This window comes from Phyllobates terribilis, unplaced genomic scaffold (assembly GCF_046119375.1).
Source record: "Phyllobates terribilis strain yellow unplaced genomic scaffold, ASM4611937v1 Scaffold_3__8_contigs__length_932513732, whole genome shotgun sequence".
Taxonomy (NCBI): Eukaryota; Metazoa; Chordata; class Amphibia; order Anura; family Dendrobatidae; genus Phyllobates; species Phyllobates terribilis.
In genome coordinates this window covers 756,822,431-756,843,022 of record NW_027362763.1, presented here as the reverse complement: position 1 = coordinate 756,843,022, position 20,592 = coordinate 756,822,431, and the positions used below count along the sequence as shown (strand labels likewise).

The following is a 20,592-nucleotide window of genomic DNA, read 5'->3' as shown; positions in this document are numbered from 1 at the left end:
ATTGTTTCAAAGTTGGTTTAACCATGAACCCTGTGCACAACTTTAGTATAAAGCCTCACTTTATAAATGCAGTAGAATTATATCCATGGTGCTGTATATAGTCAGCAGGCGCTGGATATTAGAAAATAGACTACTTGTTCTTACAGATCTGCAGGGCAAATATGGGGAATGTGACAACCCCGAAAGCCATGAAGGTTATTATTGGAACATTTATATAAGGGCCACACTTATGGCAATGATGGCCAAATAGTAGATTGTTGCCGAACGGGAAACCTCAGGTCCCTTTGGGAATTTATTTTTGCTTTCCACTAATAGTGACCCAGATTTCTTTAACAGGCCATTATATCGAAGTCTAACCATTTATTCTACATATCCAGTGTGTACAGGTCAAGCAATAATATGAATTAAATACAACGTTTGTGGCACATAGGTATTCTTTGACCTTTTGACTTACATGTACTGATTTTGAGAACCTAATGCTATGTTATCAGTGTACACACAACACATTTCATCAATAAGATTGAATAGATTGTTTTGCGCATCAACCCATAAGGCCTCAGTAACAAGTCTGAGCCTATTGGAGGATCTTCAAGGGGTCTTAAAGGAGAGCGGGGGACTTAAAGGGGTTCTCTAGGTATGGAAAAAAAAGAATGTCATTATAAAAAAAATTCCTAAATTCCTATACAGTTATCTTTATTTTGCAAATCATACTTGTTTTATCTACGGAGGTAATCACTGTAGTGCATTAAAAAAAAGTCACAGTCTTGTTACAATTACAGAAACATATCCTAAAATGTTATTAGGAGTGGTGTCTCTGATAAGTCAGATGTGTTTTCTATGAATATTGTGACATAATACTGGAGGTAAGAAGAGGCTGCTTACACTGGTGTCCACCCTGTCTTTCTGATCTAATACAGGAAATACCAAGTGTGCTGCGGTAAGAAGAGGCTGCTTGCACGGCTGTCCGCCAGGTCTATCTATTCTAATACTGGAGTTAAGAAGAGGCTGCTCCCACTGCTGTCCATACTGTGTATCGGATCTAATACTGAAGATACCAGGGGTGCTGAGGAAAGGAGAGACTGCTCACATTGCTGTCCACCCTGTCTATCTGATCTAATAATGGAGATAGCAGGGGTACTGAAGTAAGAAGAGGCAGCTCACACTGCTTACCGCTTGCCTATCTGATCTAATATTTGAGATACCAGGGATGATGAGGTAAGAAGAGGCCGCTCACACTGCTGTCCACCCTGTCTGTCTCATCTAATACGGGAGATACCAGGAGTGCTGATGTAAGAAGAGGCTGTTCACACTGCTGTCTCTCTTGCCTGTCTGATCTAATACTGGAGATACCAGGAGTGCTGATGTAAGAAGAGGCTGCTGACACTGCTGTCCCTCTTGCCTATCTGATCTAATACTGGAGATATCAGGAGTGCTGATGTACGAAGAGGCTGCTCACACTGCTGTCTAGCATGTCTTTCTGATCTAATACTGGAGAGGAGGCTGGTCATCCTGTCTTTAATTATTGAGCTGCTGCAGTAACCTGGAGGTAGCTTGACAGTACATGGTATAGGTTATCTCCAGGTCACAGTAGTGGAAATTCCATCTGCACATGCTCAGCGATACCTGTCCTATTAACATTTTAGAATTGGTTTCAAATCAGTGTAGGAAGACTGCGGCCATTTTAAACTACTAGAGTGAAGTCCTACCTAAGCAAAAAACTGTGATTTGCTAATTGAAGTCATTTATCAATTTATTTACAATATATATTATATTTTATTCAAAGAGAACCTCAACTAGTGTACTATATTAGGTAATTAAAATACAGATCCTGCTCAGAGGAGATGTTATAATGTACCCATGTTTGGCGCTACATCACGATAGAAAAAATAGAATTAACAACTGACGTTAAAGTTACTTGTTAATTATCTTTTGATCGCAACTTATTAATGTCTCAGAAGCATGTAGTATAAATAAAAGGACACCCTTGGATTTTTAAGTTCATTTATTAATGGATTTAGGATCATCACTGGATTCACAGATTAAATGACTAGACCTTCTAGAGTAGAACGTCATTACCTGCAAAAAGTAAAACCACACAAGATTTAGAATAAAAGAAGTCTGCCATAAGCATATAGGAAGACTGAATGTATAATCGCTTTATAAGATATATTAGGCTTTTATGTGCTTAGTGCTACAATAAAAATGTATCCAACAGCAAAACAAATCAGTAGTTATTCATATATAACGTCATTCGGCTATATAGAGACTGTTGCTACGAGATCTTTTTCCGACAATGTATGGTGCTGATTGATGGGGTTGTTGTATGACCTGTTACTCTGTATCATTCAACAATGTAATTACTGCATAACATTAAGCCTATAATTTACCGAGCTGTTATATCATGAACTCTATGTTGGTTTTGATTATATATCACTCAATTACATTTCCAGCATTAGTTCATACATATATTTGGAAAAATAACTGTCCTTTCTTAAAGGGGAAGTGGAAGCAGAATTAAAACATTAATAGTGAATTTATACTCTACAGATTTTGTTTATGCAACTGAAAATCTGTTCCATTCATCTGAATGGGACAGTTGAAGTCTACACAATCTGCATCAGGTGAATTCAGCTTCAGGAGGGGCAAATCTACAGGACACATGGTGTACTTGAGAAATGAAACAATGGGGTCACAAACGGATTTGGCATAGAACTAAATCAGGAAGAGAAATCTAAGGAATTGTAAATTATGCACCTTAGAGCCCACAAAGAGGAGTCAATACAGGGAATTATCTATTTTGCCACTTTTCATAGTCTTTATTAGCAATGGCTGGAGCATAGCTGACAATCAGATATCAGGATGCAGAACCAATGCACTAAAGCTGCCTTTGGAATTGTGGTCAGGCAGTGCATGGCCCAAGACAGGTGGAGTCAAGTGGTGGTCAGGGTTGGAAGAGGTCAAATGAACCTTATAGCTCAGACTCAGGTGAACCTTACTGCTTGGGCTCAGAACATGGAAATTGTCCCCAACAAGATTGGGGCATGCTGGCATTGCCTGGGATCAGGGTGTTTAGGGAACACTGACTGTTTAAGAGGCCGGTAGACGGTGCTGCATGAAGATGACCTGCCAGGAGAGTGGGAGGACAGTACTGGCCTGGAGAACACATAACACCGCTGTTGGCGAGATGGCACAACATGACAAGAGGGTTTAAAGACAACATTGAATAATGTATCCAAATTATGTAGAGGATCAGTGGCATTTATATGAAGAATCAGTGCAACTTGTTATGGAAAGAAGATCAAGTATTGGTAATTCAACTAGAGTCGTTCTAACCTGCAAATGAATTGTATCCATTTTAGCCAGAGCTGTGGAGTTGGTAAGCCAAACCTCCGACTCAGACTCCAACTCCTCAATTTCCATGACACCGACTCCAACTCTGAGTAAGTATCACAGTAAGTGATAAATTTACTGTAGCACAGATTAATCTCAGCTAAAAGTCTAGACCCTTATATCATGAATAGGAAAGACATTTATAGGACATTTCATAACTTTCCCAAACTCTAATGAAAAAAAAATTCCCCACAAACTGCATTGAACTACTGTACCTAATTTATTATATATTTTAGGAGTTGGAGTCGGTCCATTTTATACCGACTCTGATTCCGACTCGACCAAAATGGACAGCGACTCCACAGTCCTGATTTTAGCAGTATTTTTTTTAGCACTTACATTAGGCCTATATTACAAGATGATTATATAATAGGTTAAATGAAAATTATGTTTGCCTAATTTCAACCTTTCTGCCTATGGTACTGTGAATACTGCTGGCAGTGTCCTGGATGGTTTCTAAATGTATAACTAATAGTGATGAGCGCAAGTGCTTGTTACTTGAGTTTGCACCGAGTATCGCCAGTGCTCGAGTGACATGTTCGAGTCCCCGCGGCAGCGTGTTTTGTAGCTGTTAGCCAGTCACAAAACATGCGGGGATTGCCCGTGTATTGCCCTGTGTGGGTGATGCAGTGCTCAATACTTATCTTTATTTTATTGTATATATAATGTATGCACTTTAATAATACTTTAATGTATTTTTTCATACCACATTGTAACAATAGATTCTTTAAACTCCTTTACACTCATGGTCAAAATATTAAATAATTTTTAATCACAATGAGAGCAAAACTAAAACTAACAGATCACACATGACCTCCGAAATTTCATAAAATTAAGCTGTCACGGCGCAAAATAAAGCAACATGGTATATTAAATTACTGTTAAAAATGAACTCCTCTACTGTATTTCTTGCTTTATTTTGCTCACGGTGCCGATAGACATGTAATTAATCTCACTATTCATGTTCTTGAAACAATTTATGAGAAATGTATTGGTGCCTGCCTGGGAAGTGACACTTTTTTGAGGCACCAAAAAGCCGGCTCTTACGTCTTATCTTTGTCACACTGCGGTTAGAAGGCAGTTTTGCTTTTTTTGACTAGTGGGGATTGACAGGTTTTTAACAACAGAGGGTTTCAGGCATAGAGGAAATACATTTATTAATGCCATACTGTCTGCAGCGAGTGAAGAACACAAGCGTTCTCTGCTTTGCCATTTTCAGGATAATGTGAGGTGCTTTGCTAAAGAAATAATAGATTCTTTGTACTAATTAATTTGAAAACTTCATAATAAAGAAGCGGTGGCCGCTATGATACCAGACGGGACAGAAAACTATTACATTTCATTGCTTCTATTGTTAAGTGAAGACAGAAAAGAAAAAAATCCAACAGATTTGTTTTCCTAGAATGACTTTATAAAGCTCATCGCTTAGCAAAATTGTGTGCAGCAGCAGTACTGTAGAGTCGTCATAATGGACTATGCTGGCACATGTTGGATTTCAATATGTCCAGGAACACCAGCAACAAAGCTACTCGCAGCATCGTCTTATACCGCCCTCTCCATCTGGACCTTTCACTACTTTTAGCATTCTTAACTGGCCACATCATGGAATAGTGTCTACAGGGCTGAGTGAAACACTGTTTTTCTCACGTCCATTGCAGAGATTTTTCTATTGAGGCATTTGAGATTCAACTTTGGGGGTGTGTACATTTTTCCCCTGCATGATGCCTCCTTCTTATGATTGGCCAACATCATGCAGGGGAAAAATGTGTAACCCTCCAAAGTGATAAAAGTAATACACCTCTAGAGGAGGTTAGATATGGCTTTCTGTGTGCAAGATAAGTAATGTCACAGCCCTGTTATCCTCCATGATCTCTGCACCTATTGTGGAGAGTACAAAAGGGGTATTTGTCATTAAACACTTCCCATGGCAGTCAGTATAGGGGAAGGGGAAGTAGAGAAGAGTTAACAGTGCCCTGAGATAGACATTACTAGAGGTGCCAAAATTGAAATCAATCAGGAGGGCAGGGCTGGGTGTCATCACAGAGAAAAAGCCTGTTCCAAGCTTCTGTAGGGGCGTGTTGTTTTTTTTTTTGCCACTGCATGACGCCTCCTGCTTATGATTGGTCAATGTCATACAGGGGAATAGGTACACAACCCCCAGAGTCAAATCTCTAACAACTCCCCCCTTGAGCTTAGCATACATTATCACCTAAACTTTCACACTAATTTTTCCTCAACATAGAAGAGTAATAAAAACTACATTTTATTCAGCTATGCAGCCAATATACCATGATGTGACCAGTTTAACATGATAAAGCTGGTGAAAGGTCCTTTTTAAATAAATGATGCACATTTTACCGATCAGAGTATGCCTGATGGAGTCCAGCCATCTCAGGCCTCATTGCACACAGTAGAATAATTTATAAAAGGCCTGTAAAAAAGCTACATGAAGTTTTAAAGTACTCCTTATGGTGTCAAATGGTACAACCTCTTCTAATGCAGCTGGTTTTAGGGTAAAATATCTCCATCACAAGGAACATGGCAAGATCCCCCTCACTTTTCTCCCCTCACAGTTAAAGAGACCATCAGCACAGAATGATTGTTCAAACCAAGCAAAGGCGCTCAGTGCCTCATGGCGCAGTCAATTATTTAAATACACTTTCTCACCTGCTTATTTTCCCTCAATCTCCACCCTCGTTTTTGATTGACAGCTCTGGCTTCATAGAGCCAGAGAAGGGTGGAGATAGATGGAAAACAAGCACGTAGGAAGGTGCAGCATTTAAGTGATTGGCCACACTGTGAAGCACCGAGCGCCTGTACTTGATCTGAACGGTCATTCTGTGCTGACAGTCCCTTTAAATAAAGTACATTAAAAAAAATATGTACGCCTTCTTTTTAAATTTGAGGCAATTTAATTTTTAGACTATAAGTGCCATAGTACAGTTCCTAAAAAATTTGGAACCAAGAAGTTATACAGCCCACATATAAGGATATGGAAACTGGTGAAACGGTCTAACACCATCATCCATTTAGATAAATATCATTAAAATGATTTAAAGGAGAGACATATATGACAGATTCCCCGTTCCAGCTGGGTGATATATAGATGAACCATTCCCCGTTCCAGCTGGGTAAGATATAAATGAGAAAATAGCAAAAGGCAATGGTACTCACCAGCCAAAGTTTCAAGAAAAATGCACACCAGGACACGGCCGGCCCCCTTTTGTTAGAAGGAGGTAACACAGGTGCAGAATGCTGATGAACAATCACCCTCACCCACTCTCACTGGAGGGGCGATTGCCTAGCACTAAAGCTGCACACAGATGAAACTTGCAGTAGAGTGCAAGTTTCATCTGTGTGCAGTTTTAGTGCTAGGCAATCGCCCCTCCAGTGAGAGTGGGTGAGGGTGATTGTTCATCAGCATTCCGCACCTGTGTTACCTCCTTCTAACAAAAGGGGGCCGGCCGTGTCCTGGTGTGCATTTTTCTTGAAACCTTGGCTGGTGAGTACCATTGCCTTTTGCTATTTTCTAATTTGATTTTGGAATTTTTTAAAAATTCTGTTTATTGTTCTGGCTATGCTGTCTGTTTCTGAGATATAAATGACTGACTCTCCGTTCCAGCGGGCGTCCGGCTGGGTGAGATATAGATGACCGATTCCCCGTTCCAGCGGGCATCCGGCTGGGTGAGATATAGATGACAGGTTCCCCGTTCCAGCAGGCGTCCGGCTGGGTGAGATATAGATGACAGGTTCCCCGTTCCAGCAGGCGTCCGGCTGGGTGAGATATAGATGACCGATTCCCCGTTCCAGCTGATGTCCAGCTGGGTGAAATATAGATGACCGATGGCCCGTTCCAGCTGGCGTCCGGCTGGGTGAGATATAGATGACCTACTCCCTGTTCCAGCTGGCATAAGGCTGGGTGAGATATAGATGACAGATTCCCCGTTCCAGCTGGGTGAGATATAGATGACAGATTCCCCATTCCACCTGGCATCTGACTGGGTGAGATATAGACGACCAATTCCCCATTCCTGCTGGTGTTCGGCTGGGTGCCCACGCTTGCACAAGGCGCTCTATTCACTGCAATGCAAGTTCCGAGTACATGCGAGCAAACGCATCGTAAAGGGTTTGTATCTGAAAAATCGCTAATCTTTCTGTCACCTGCTGGCTTCTCTGATGACAAATGCAAGTGAATTTATGGATCAGTCAAAAAGGATGCACACACTACACTAATGTCAGCCAGTCTAATGTCTGCATATAGGAAATGATCGCTGTGAAATCAAATTTTTTTTTGATCTTGCAGATATGTGTCATCTGGATGGATCTTTACAAGAGTATATATTTTAAAGTAAACTTCCTCTGTAGCAAACAAACAGGACTATTATTTGCTTCTGACATTGTAATTATGTTCTACATAAACTCTGGCTCTGCACCATAGTAAATAACAAAGATAACATATATAAACTCCACAACACATTCCCCTTCAGGATAACAGTCTTGTAAATTCTGTTCCCATCTAATATTCATTTCTGTGCCTCGTGTGACATTTACAATGTTTGTAGTGACTTATGTCAATTTAGTTCCCGTCAATTGTCTTTTTTTTTCAGTGGGGGATATTTTGTTGTAATTCAACCTGCCTGACATTAAAAATCAGCAATGCGTTCACCGTGTCAGCGTAAAAGAAAAAAAAAAAAAAGTATTACGCCGATGGCGGAAATGTGTAAAGATATATCATACTGTGATAGAGCATAAACAAAGATTCATTGCTGGGGATATACAAGTCAACACCTCGGGTTGGTGAATTAAAAACAAATCAGTGTCGGAATAGTTTACAAGGAAGACATTAAACGAGAGACTGGTAGGATCCAAATTGATTTTCTTGTCTCTGTATTAACAGGAGACGGACAGAGAGAATAGATCAAAGTGTGATGTTCCTTTGTTATGTCACAAATGTAATTTCACATAATGTTTCCTCTATAAGTAACACTGTTCTTCCGTCACTTTGCCAAACTTTAAAGCATTGCCATCTCCTTTGACCGGTGTTAAGTTGACCATGAAAGTGAATTTTCTCTCTTGTATTATGCTCACCTACACTGAAATATACTGATTTCATGAATTAGGTAGAGCGTACAATTATAGAAAGCCTTAGAGAAAAATCCTGGGCCAAACAGTCATTGATACATCACAGTGCCCGGAAATAAAATATGACTAACGCGGTCGTGGCTGAGTATTGTGGGTTATGGCGGAGCGTGAACATATAATCATCCAGTCCATAAAATGTCAGCCACCTCATTTATTACAGGCATTAATAGTGTACTGTAAGTTACTCAGTGTGGTCATGGGAGTCCAAATCGATTGAGGCTTCTGACATTGTAACAAGCTACCAAACAAAAATATAGAATTTTTATTTTTCATAAGGTATAGAACATAAATTAGCAGTTTTTTTTTTACATATTTGTGTGCTGACAGCAATGAATGTTTTGGAAAACCCTTACATATGAACCAGGGTCTGAATTTAAAAAGGAACTTATCAGGAGTTTAAGGGTCATCAAACTAATTACATTGCTGGGTAGGATAATAAAAAAAAAACAGTTCAACCGAACCTTATTGGCTGAAAATAGATATTTCACTGAAGAGAAAATCAACTTTCAATCTTTATGTAAATGAGGCCAATTCCTCTGCATTATTCCCAGGATTGAGTCCACCACAAAAGTTTAACTAACGTCTATTCAACGCCACATTATCAGCTACGCCAAATCGACGTCAATCAAGCCATAATCAGCCAGGAAATCGGTGCGGTAGATGTGAATAGGACCACCCTCGATGCTCACAGACTCATTTACATGAACATTTAAACCTGATTTTCTCAGAGACGGAATATCCATTTGAGGCCAGGTATATTTAAACTGTCCATAGTGATGAAACATGGCATGGATAGCAACATCCATCGGACCAATATTAAGCTGGAGGGTTACTGTCAGCCTCACGGTTTTGTGAGTGAATGAGTTATGTTCGTCCCTTCGCTACAGTACCGATAATATATCTCCCATATATATTGGATCAATGCAAACCCCAATATTTATCCCTGACCACTGGCTCCGAAAGGGTTTGGGAGCCATGCTTTGATCAGAGGATGCTTATGCCTGGGAAGTGTACTTCCTCGCCACTGCACGGTTGCTCAATGGTCCTTGGTCCCACTAAGGACAACATCTGCAATGAGTTTGTATGTTCTCCCCGTGTTTGCATGGGTTTCCTCTGGGTTCTCCTATTTCCTCCCACCCACCAAAGCCATACAGATAAGGAATTTAGATTGTGAACCTCAATGGGGACAGTGATGGTGACTGTAAAGCATTGTGGAATATGATGGCGCTATGTACGCAAAGCATAATAAATGAACTTGTCCTTTACTACATTACCAAGCAATTTCATTGGTTAGATGACACCAATGTTCCCGACAGCTTCCCTTTAAGGCTCTAGTATTATAGCTTCCATAAAGATAGGGTATGCTTCTATGATCTGGCTGAGCTGACCGTGCATTGTATAATGGAAGGTAGGCTGGAGGCAGTTCGCAGGGCTTTCATCCAGCCACGGAATACTGACTGGGCCACTGAACTAAGATTCTGCAAATCGATTTGCTCATTTCTAGTAGAAGGGTGCTGCAGGAAAGCTTGAGAGGAGTAAAGGGTGGTTTCTAGCAGATACAAGAGGTGAATGTGAAAAGTAAAGCAGACACTTACTGCCACCTGGTATCATCTCCTCTTATCCTTCAGGTAGTAAAAGTCCCCCTACGCTTTCGATTAAAATTAGTAGAATCAGCCAACCACCTGATGTTTATGACGGGCTTCCCAACTCTCCTCCAACAGATGATATTGGGGGGGGAATCAGGTAGTTAGAATTTCAGTGTCTTTTTTTTTTTTTTTTTTGTTTCAGGAGTTCATTAGAGGAGTCTGGCAGCTGCTTTCCCCTCTCCCCATTGAAAACACATGAACGCTTGGCCAGGCCGAGGGCTCATGTATATGGGCGAGTTGGTAGAGACAGCCGTCTGCTGAATGAACATTCATCCAACAGTTGTCTTTGGGCTGACAGAAGGGAAAAAACAGACGACTGAAGGATCAAACTACACAAAGTTTGCTTGTAGTCCATAAATTTGGACACCGCTTGCATGGGAGCTAAATGCACAAAGCATTGGAATGATAAAAATACTACTTAAGATTCTTTGGGATAAATTAGTATTTTGCCATTACCAAATTACTTTCTAATTAATTTGAGGCTATAACTAATGTTCTTTCCATCAAGGAAAAGCCATCATGTGTACATCAGTTTGAAGCCTAATATAAGACATACTTTCTGAATGTACTAACATACAGTGGTGCGAAAAAGTGTTTGCCCCCTTCCTGATTTCTTATTTTTTGCATGTTTTTCACACTTACCGTATTTTTCAGACTATAAGACGACCCGGACCATAAGACGCACCCCAAATTTTGGGGTGGAATATAGAAAAAAATATATATTTTTATAAGAGGGGGGTCCATTTTATAATCTTAAGTGGTACAATATCCTACCTGGGGGGGCGGTGGAGCGAGGGTCACAGGAGGCATGGTCCTTCAGGAATCCAGTGCTCCAGCAGCGGGAGTTGCGGTGGAACAGGATTGCAGGGCCCTCAGTTCCCTCCCTCAGGAACCTGGCCACTGCAGCAGAAAAGATGGCTGGGGGTCGGGGCCAGTATTTGGCAATTGGGGCCCGCCCGCCTGAGGGCCGGGGCCTGCCGGCGGCAAAGGAGGCGGAGGTGAGGGGCCACAGGTGTCTGGCTGAGGGCCGTGGGTGTCTGGCTGGAGTTGGACTGGATGCGGGCAGTGTCTGGCTGCGGGCCGGGGCGGTGAGCGGCGCAGGTTTCCGGTGTGCGTGGGCATCTTCCTGAAGCTGTGGTCTACAGGAAAATGGCCGTCCGAGCTACAAGTCAGCGCATTCGCCGGCCATTTTCCTGTGGATCACAGCTTCAGGAAGCTTCAGACACCCGCAGCATCTCACCTCCTCCTCCGTTGCTGCCGCCGCCACCGCTACCTTGAAGGAGGGAGATCCCGCTCCACCACCGCCGCAGGTACTCAACGTTCAATTTTCCTCCCAAATTTGGAGGAAAAAAGTGTGTCTTATGGTCCGAAAAATATGGTAAACGTTTCAGATCACAAAACAAATTTAAACATTAGACAAAGATGACACAAGTAAACACAAAATGCAATTTTTAAATTAAGGCTTTTATTAAGGGAAAATGAAATCCAAACCTACAGGGCCCTGTGTGAAAAGGTGATTGCTCCCTAAACCTAATAACTAGTTGGGCCACCCTTAGCAGCAACAACTGCAATCAAGAGTTTGCGATATCTGGCAATGATTCTTTTACAACGCTCTGGAGGAATTTTGGCCCGCTCATCTTTGCAAAATTGTATTTCAGTCACATTGGAGGGCTTCCGAGCATGAAATGCCTTTTCAAGGTCATGCCACAGCATGTCAATAGGATTAAGGTCAGGATGTTGACTAGGCCACTCCAAAGTCTTAATTTTGTTTTTCTTTAGCCATTCTAAGGTGCATTTGCTGGTGTGGTTTGAATCATTGTCCTGCTGCATAACCCAAGTGCGCTTCAGCTAGAGGTCATGAACAGATGCCCGAACATTCTCCTTCAGGATTCTTTGGTAGACAGCAGAATTCATGGTTCCATTTCGCACAGAAGGTCTTCTAGGTCCTGAAGCAGCAAAACAGCCCCAGACCATCACACTACATGAACACTGACCTTAACTGAGGCCTGCACTTCTTTGGATGTTGTTGTGGGGTCTTTTGTGATCTCTTGGATGAGTCGTCGCTGCGCTCTTGGGGTAATTATGGTCGGCCGGCCACTCCTGGTAAGGTTCACCACTGTTACATGTTTTTGCAATTAATGGATAATGGTTTGACTGTGGTTTTCTAGAGTCGTAGAGCTTTAGAAATGGCTTTATAACCTTTAACAGTCTGATAGATCTCTATTACTTTGTTCCTGAATTTCTTTGGATCACAGCATGATGTCTAGCTTTTGAGGATCTTTTGGTCTACTTCACCTTGCCAGGCAGATCTTATTTAAGTTATTTCTTGATTGATAACAGGTGTGGCAGTAATCAGGCCTGTGTGTGACTAAGGAAATTGAACTCAGATTCCCAAAGAGGTGATAAACCACAGTTAATTTATGTTTTAAGGGGGAGTAGGGAATCACTTTTTCACATAGAGCCATATAGGTTTGGATATCTTTTTCCCTTAATAATGAAGACCTTCATTTAAAAACTGCATTCTGTGATTACTTGTGTTATCTTTGTCTAATATTTCAATTTGTTTTGTGATCGGAAACATTTAAGTGTGAAAAACATGCAAAAGAATAAGAAATCAGGAAGGGGGCAAACACTTTTCACACCACTGTATATTTAGAAAATATCCAGTCCTGCCCTCCAATCCTGACTAAAGTCTCCCAGAATGCTTACCTCCAGCTGAGCTCTGCGCTCAGCAATCACTCTCTCATCTTTGTTTCCAAAAAGTTTCTTTGGCGGAAATTCTAAGGTATTAAGCTGCAAAAAAAGAAAAAAAATCATCAATAAACATTCTGAAAAATATTAGAACTTTATTTTAAATTACACTTTGGAATAACAAAAAAAAAATAAAGTTAACAGACATGACAGTTCAGTGGTGTTCGCAAAGTTTAATATGTCCCTTAGCATTGTCGCTAATCATGTGCCATCCTGGTATGGTCACAGTCTATCTTTTATAGGTTCTCTTACATCAAAACGTCTCAATAGCATAAAGCAATTTTGGGAAGTTGAAGGTTCTCAGTGTGAATGTGGAGGTTAAAAGCTACAGATGTTGCTTGGCACTATTATGCCAACATGAAACAGAATCTTTATAAGATGTTTCTAGTTATTCGCAGATTTTATGCTACAAAGAATCCAGGATGTCTTTAAAGCACATAAAATAATAAAATGATACGATTCCCATCTCCTTGAGGTGAAGATGCCATGAGTTCGACATATAAAAAATGTTTAATTAATCTCAACTACTGCGGCAAAATGTTGCTAATGTGCAGTTGCTCCTAAAGGGGCTGTCAACTAATCGAACAACTCCTTCCGAATCCCTATATTAAACTACCCCCTAAGTAAAAAAAAATAACAGCTAAACTCACCTCCGAAGCCAAAGTTGTTCCAGCAATGGCTCTCCCGGGGATTCTGTGACATTGTATGTTACACAATCTGTGCGGCCAATCAGCAGCTGCAGCTCTCACTTCCTCTGGATGTCAATTACGTCCATAGGAGAGCAGAGTGATCTCCAGGAGAGCCAGTGTCGACATGGCTGGAGCAGCACCAGAATTGGAGACAAGTATAGATATTTTACCAGGGGTAAACATAAGGATATATAAGGGGATGTCAGAGTAGTGGCCAACCCCTTTAATTCACAGAGCCCGTCAATGTGTAACTTAAGTCGAGGCAACACTGGTAATTGAACTCACATTGCTCATGGTTTTCTCCTTTCAGTCATTTTTAGTTGGAACCTTCAGTTATAATCAGACTAATAAATTTAGCTTCTACAGCCTCTATGTATCACAGTACACAGCTGGCTACAGAATGAGTTTACGGTGAATCATTATTGAGTTTGTCTGACAGCAGGGTCTGTAATCCATTCAAAGGGTCTTCTCAAGTTTGAAAGCTATCACCTATTCATGAGATAGGGGACAACTTTCTGATCGCTAGAGTTCTATTATCTGAATGCCCCCAGCGATTCCGAAAACCAGGGCTCTAAAGAGCTCTGTAGGACTTGAGCTACCACTATTGATTCTAATGGGAGTACTGCAGATCAGCCGAATGCAGCGATTGGAAATCTCTTGCTGTCACATTAGGGGCTTATTCATTCACGTGACAGTATTTTCAGTCCGAGTACCGTCAATAAAAAAAACAAACCATACTCGGACCAATGTTATTCAATGGGGCGGTGTTGTAGACAAGCAATTTTTTGGAAAGACCGAATCTGCGCGTGGAAAATAAAATAAATTGTACCATGCACTAGTTTCTCCCGTAAATCGGATGACACTCGTCCATTCAAGTCTATGGGTGCGTAAATAAAAAAAAATCGGATACCATACAGACCTACAGTAGAGCATAAATTTTTTGCAGATACATTGCAATTCTGTAACATAAGTAACTATAAATGGTCTTGTAAATGATTAATAGCTTCGGCTGTAAAAACAGATTACATACAGACTGCACACAGATGACAAGTGAGAAAAAAAATAGTCTGAGTTTTCTAGATAAAACTCTGGTGATTTTTTTATCCGGTCATGTGAAACTGGCCTAAGAGTGAATGGAGGGACAGCGTTCCATTCACAAGGAACATTATCCCTACTCTCCTTTCAAACTTGAGAATACCCCTTTTACAGTTACTTCAAAGTTGACCTTTAAAACTGGTTACAAAAAAAATGTCATATGAGGTCACTAACAGATTCACTGTTTAGGATCGCTCCTGAAGACTGACAGGCTGGACCCTCGGCATGGCTACGCCGCTGGTCCAAACAAGGGCTGTGGAGTCGGTAAGCCAAACCTCCGACTCCTCAATTTCCATGACTCCGACTCCCTCATACATGGCTCGTGTGTAAGTGATAAACTTACTGTAGCACAGATTAATCTCAGCTAAAAGTCTAGACCCTTAGATCAGGAATAAGACAGAGGACATTTCATAACTTCCTCAAATTCTTATGAAAAAAATATTCCCCACAAACTGCATTGAACTACTGCACCCAATTTATTATATACTTTAGGAGTTGGTCCATTTAATACCGACTCCACCAAAATGGACACAGACTCTGACTCCACGACTCCGACTCCACAGCACTGGTCCAAACTGAGTGTGCATAGATGCTGCTAGCAGAGGCTACGTCGCCTCTGCACAATTGCTAGTGCACCTTGTGTATTTAACTAGCCAATCAGAAAATGAAGGGTAGCCAGTAACAAGGGCAACAAGCTAAAAACTATAGAAATAAAAATCCCTCTTCTCTAGAGAACAGAGGATTTTTAACACTAGAACTACTGATGGAGTAATTTTGACTCCTTTCGTTTTTTATTTCTCTTCTGTGACTACATTTTTCAGAATTCCGGCTTGAAACTCGGTGACTTTTCCTCAAATATGATGTGAAAAAAGATTTTGTGAGAATAAATAATTTTGGTGAAAAATTTGCGCTTTTTTTCAAAATTTACCAAGAACTACTGAAGGGAGTCATTTTGACTCCCTACTATATTTTGAGGTCCTTTTGTCACTAAATGTTGCTATAAAGTTTTGTGCATAATTTTTTCACTCTGTCTTATTTACCCTGATGTTCATATAGATGTAGTTCAATTTACATGTCAACTTTTCACATTTTCCTTGTGTTTTACCTGCTTGTATTACTGTGTAATGCTGAACAAAATAGCTTGTTTACTCTAGGCTCTTATCTTATGCTAATGAAGGGTGGTGTTTTTCTAAGGTCCTAGCAGGAGACAGTATTCTGGATAGTAACTTTACTTTCAGTTCAGCTGAAGAGACAAAGAGAACAGACGCAGACATACGAGCTCTGAAGACTCATACAGGTATGAATTGTTATGAAATAGTTTAGGTGTCTGTCAACTGATTCAGCCCACCTACTTTTGAAGGTGGCAGAACAGTTATTATTTCTTTTAGTTTTCATTTCATTTCTATTTTTCAGCAGGGAACTATATAGAATTATGGAATTTGTGAGGAATATGGAGAGAAGACGTTTGATAAAGTCTCAGGATATTCTGGCTACTTTGCAATCCATACCGGAGGATGAATCGGAATCCGAATTGCAGGAACATGTATTTGATTCTGACAGTGATGAAGATTTCATTCCTCAGAACATATCAAGTGAATCTGAAGACTCAGAAGGAACAAATCCAGAAGGTAAGTAGTTATGTGTATTTATTTGTTCTTCCACACACTGAGTTAGGGCCTGTGCATACTAGCAGAATTCTGGCTGAATAGCCATCTGGATATTCTTGCCGCAATACAGGCCGTACCTGCCCGCTCATGCCTGAAGCTCCGCTCCGAACCCCGGGCTGGAGCCGCTGTCAGGGACAGAGCAGCGCTTGCTTACGCGCGAGCACGGCTCCGTCCCAGACAGCGGCTCCAGCCCGGGGTTCGGAGCGGAGCTTCAGGTATGAAACTCCGCTCTGTACCTGAGCGGGCAGGTACGGGCCGGATTGTGGTGAGAATATCCGGTCGGATATTCCGCCGCTAATCCAGCCAGTGTGCACGGACCCTTACAAAACAAAAATTCTAAATATTCATCAACTTTTTTACAGATATTCCAAGGACATCAACTGGGGATCGGGCTCATGCAGTTATGTTGCCTCGTGACCATCCTCCTGGTCGTGGACAGAAAAAATCAGCAAAACGTCCCAGAAATGAAAGAACAACAGATAACGATGGCGGCGAAGGTAATGCAACAACAAACACCAGAGAAGGCGAATCTGAAGGAATACTAGTTTCAGTGGATGGTATTCAATGGAAACCTGTTGAAATTGGAGAACACTTGCCTGGTAGGCGTGACAGCCAAAATATTCTTCGAGAAGCACCTGGCCCTACAGGATACGCCAGAAGAAATATCATTATCGATAGTCCTTTGAGCGCATGGCGTTTATTTTTTGATTCATATATATTGACACATATAAAGAACTGTACGCTTGCAGAAGCATGCAGGAACAATAATTTACAGTTTACTCTATCTGATGAGGAGCTAGATGCATTCATTGCGATATTCTATGCTCGTGGAATATCTGGCACGAACCGTCACTCGATTAGCAGTATTTGGTGTAATGACTGGGGAATACCGTTTTGCAAAGCGACAATGTCTAGGGACCGCTTTGTTGAAATTATGAGGTTTCTCAGATTTGATGAGAAATCTACTCGATCGGAGAGACTGCAAACGGACAAGTTTGCTCTATTTTCTACTGTGTGGGACAGGTTTATTGAAAATTGTATTGCGTGTTACAAACCTGGCCCATACATAACGGTGGATGAGCAACTTTTCCCAAGCAAAACTAGGTGTCCATTCACGCAGTACATGCCTTCCAAACCAGATAAATATGGCCACAAATATTGGCTAGCTGTTGATAAGAGGAGCAAATATCTGGCAAATGGCTTCCCTTATCTAGGCAAAGATGACACACGCCGTGCTGAGGACCGTTTAGCTGACCATGTGGTAATGAAGTTATTGGACCCGTTTTTGAAAAAAGGTCGCAATGTTACAACCGATAATTATTTTACTTCAGTAAAATTAGCTAAACAGCTAAAAAGCAAAGGAACAACCATCGTGGGAACACTGAACAAGATAAGGCGAGAAGTGCCTAAAGAAATAAAATCCATGAAAGAGGACTTGTACAACACTAAAGTGTTTAGAAATGAAGACAATTTTACACTTACAGCATATCAAGGAAAGCCCAACAAAAATGTTGTCATTTTGAGTTCCGTCCATCCAGATGTTGTTGTTGCGTCTGATTCCGCTAAAAAAACTCCAGAAACGGTAAAGTTTTACAATGAAACAAAATATGGAGTAGATGTAGTGGATCAGATGGCACGAAAATATACCACACGAACATGCACAAGGAGATGGAGTGTTCATGCATTTGAAAATGCCTTAGACTTTGCGGGTATAAATGCATGGATAATATTCAAGGAGATTACCCACCAAAAAATGTCACGCAAGGCATTTTTGCAAACGCTTGTGAGAGAGTTGAGTGGTCCTTATGTCACAGATAGGGAAAAGGGTTCCACGTCCCAAGTTTCTACATGCTCAGAAGTGCTGGTTCAAACAAAATTTTGCCAGATCAAAGAAAAGTGCAAGAAAAATAGATCTGTCGGAAATTGTAAGACTTGTGGTAAGTCTTTGTGTGGGCAATGTACTGCCATAAATCAAAGGCAATGCCTAAAATGCGAAACACCAAATGTTTAGAAGGTGAATTCTGCGCCATATTTTCATTTTTATGCTCCTCCACCTACATTTTCTCTGCTTTTTGTTCTTCAGTTGTTGTTTATATGTGTGCACTTGAATAAAAAAAAATGTTTGAAAAACATCTATTATAATTATTGTTATTTTCTGTAGAAAAATAAGAAAAGCAGAAAAAAAAACAATCAAAAGCATTACTGTTGGATCTCACAATAATAATACATTACAAAAAATATAATTATTAATAAATAACCACAAATGAAACTCTAAAAATAAACGAAAACAAGCAAGGAGTCAAAATGACTCCTTTCAGTAGTTCTAGGCAGGGTCACGAGTCCAGTAGTCCTAGTGTTAAGAAGTGAATTGCAAAATTGTTTGTTTTTACTTTACATTTAAACTGCAGGCCTAACAAAGATCCATACTTAGAGTCAGGTAATATGCCCCTCTCCCCCATGCTCGCACAGGGAACAGTCTCTAGACATAGAGGAGGAGGGCAGAGAAACTCACTCTCTGAGTACAGATCTTACCTAGATCTCCAGTTCAATTATGCAAATAAAACAAAATGAACTTAGGCAGACAAGCCAGCATTTTAAGAATGGTGATAAAGCTAGAAGGAAGCAAAATAAAGTAATGATGTATATTACAAAGCCTGATCAATGATTAAAAAAAAACGTTAAGCTACACTTTAAAGGGAACCTTTCAGGTTCTACGTGCAGTCCGATTTGTGGACAGTATGACAGCAGAATGATGGGAGGAGATTCAGTATAACTTTTAATTTACTCAAAATCCCTGGTGCTTGTATGCAGATAAGTCCAGTAGGCGGTACTACTCAGATTCTCCGCTTTCTCTGTATGCACAGTCATACCGGGAGACTGCCAATCACTGATTAGGACCGCCCACTGGACTCTATACATAGAAACACCAGGGATTTGAATTAATAACATGCAAGGTTTAATCAAACTTCCCGCAAAAAGTGTATATAGATATGATCAGCTCCTCTTACTTTATGACATCCTTCCTACAGATCAGATGCCATTTTCAACATGCCAGGTCCCGGTCCCCTTAAACACAATTTGGTACCACCTCCATTGGCTCAGTATGCCACTCAAGCAATATCCTGTATGCTAAAATTACTTTGACCGGAATAGAATAAAATATGTAAATAGAGTGATGGGTCATTTTTAAATGATACTAATAAATGTAAAGTACAAATGCACAGGCAACCAGCACTGCAGCGACTCAGTCCTTGTGCAGAGACTCCAGAAGCTCGACCTCATCAGCTGGAGCAATCGACCTTACCATCGGGTGCAACTCCCTCCAGAAACAAAGTAAGTCACAATTCATACATGAAAAAAGCGAGGTGGCACACTGATGTAATAAAATCTTCTTTTATTCCATTTCCATTTTCCGCAAAAGGCGCCACTTCCCTGCATTTTTAATGGAAATGGAATAAAAGAAGATTTTATTACATCGGTGTGCCACCTCGCTTTTTTCATGTATGAATAATAAATGTAAAGATAACACTGACAAAATCAGCCAAACATGAATACCGTACAAAGAAAAGTAACACTGATTAAAACTGTCAATATAAATGGCTATTTGCATTAAAAAAAAAAGTGAAAGGAAGAAAATAAGATTGATGCTCGAGATCAACATGCAAGGGATTTCCGTTGGCTGATGGTCTCCGGGCATGGAGAAGTATAGTAAATTTGATAAAGAGTGTTGGTGTAAAGTTAATGAGGGCTAAAATTAAACATGTACTGGAGAGATAAATCACTGGTAGATGTGCGTAATTAGAGTTACAACACATCATATATTCCCTTATAGTGCTCCATGTTAATGGCTAATAAAATGAAGGCAAAGCACAAAGGGCAATGGACAGAAGGCAAACTAAATTATTTCAAGTGAGGGGAAAAGGTGAGGAAAACAAGCAAGAGTAGGAGGTAGAAAGGATCAATAAATGAGGGACAGATGAAGACATTATTTATAGAACTGTTCGAAGAAGAGGAGGTGTTAATTTCCACAGCACAGCCTGGGAGAGTGTCTAACAAGCAGCATCTCTCACCGGCAGACTCAAGCCAACTAAGTATTAGCATACGTTAAAGGGTTTATCCAAGAAGTTTTTTTCTCTATGGGCCTAAAAACTAATAGTAAGTTGGTTACTAACAAATCTAACATACTAGGTATTACTATCATCAAGACTCTTC

The 20,592-nt window shown here is 40.6% G+C and overlaps 1 protein-coding gene across 3 annotated transcripts in view; it reads right to left on the bottom strand.

The window, feature by feature from the left end:
- Positions 1-20,592, bottom strand: part of KIF16B (kinesin family member 16B) — a 454,357-nt gene that overhangs the window by 20,841 nt on the left and 412,924 nt on the right. For all 3 annotated transcript variants that reach the window (XM_073672199.1, XM_073672197.1, XM_073672201.1), the window contains one exon: positions 12,888-12,971. In XM_073672199.1, the coding sequence (XP_073528300.1) occupies positions 12,888-12,971 (84 nt within the window). The remainder of the gene's footprint in view (positions 1-12,887; positions 12,972-20,592) is intronic.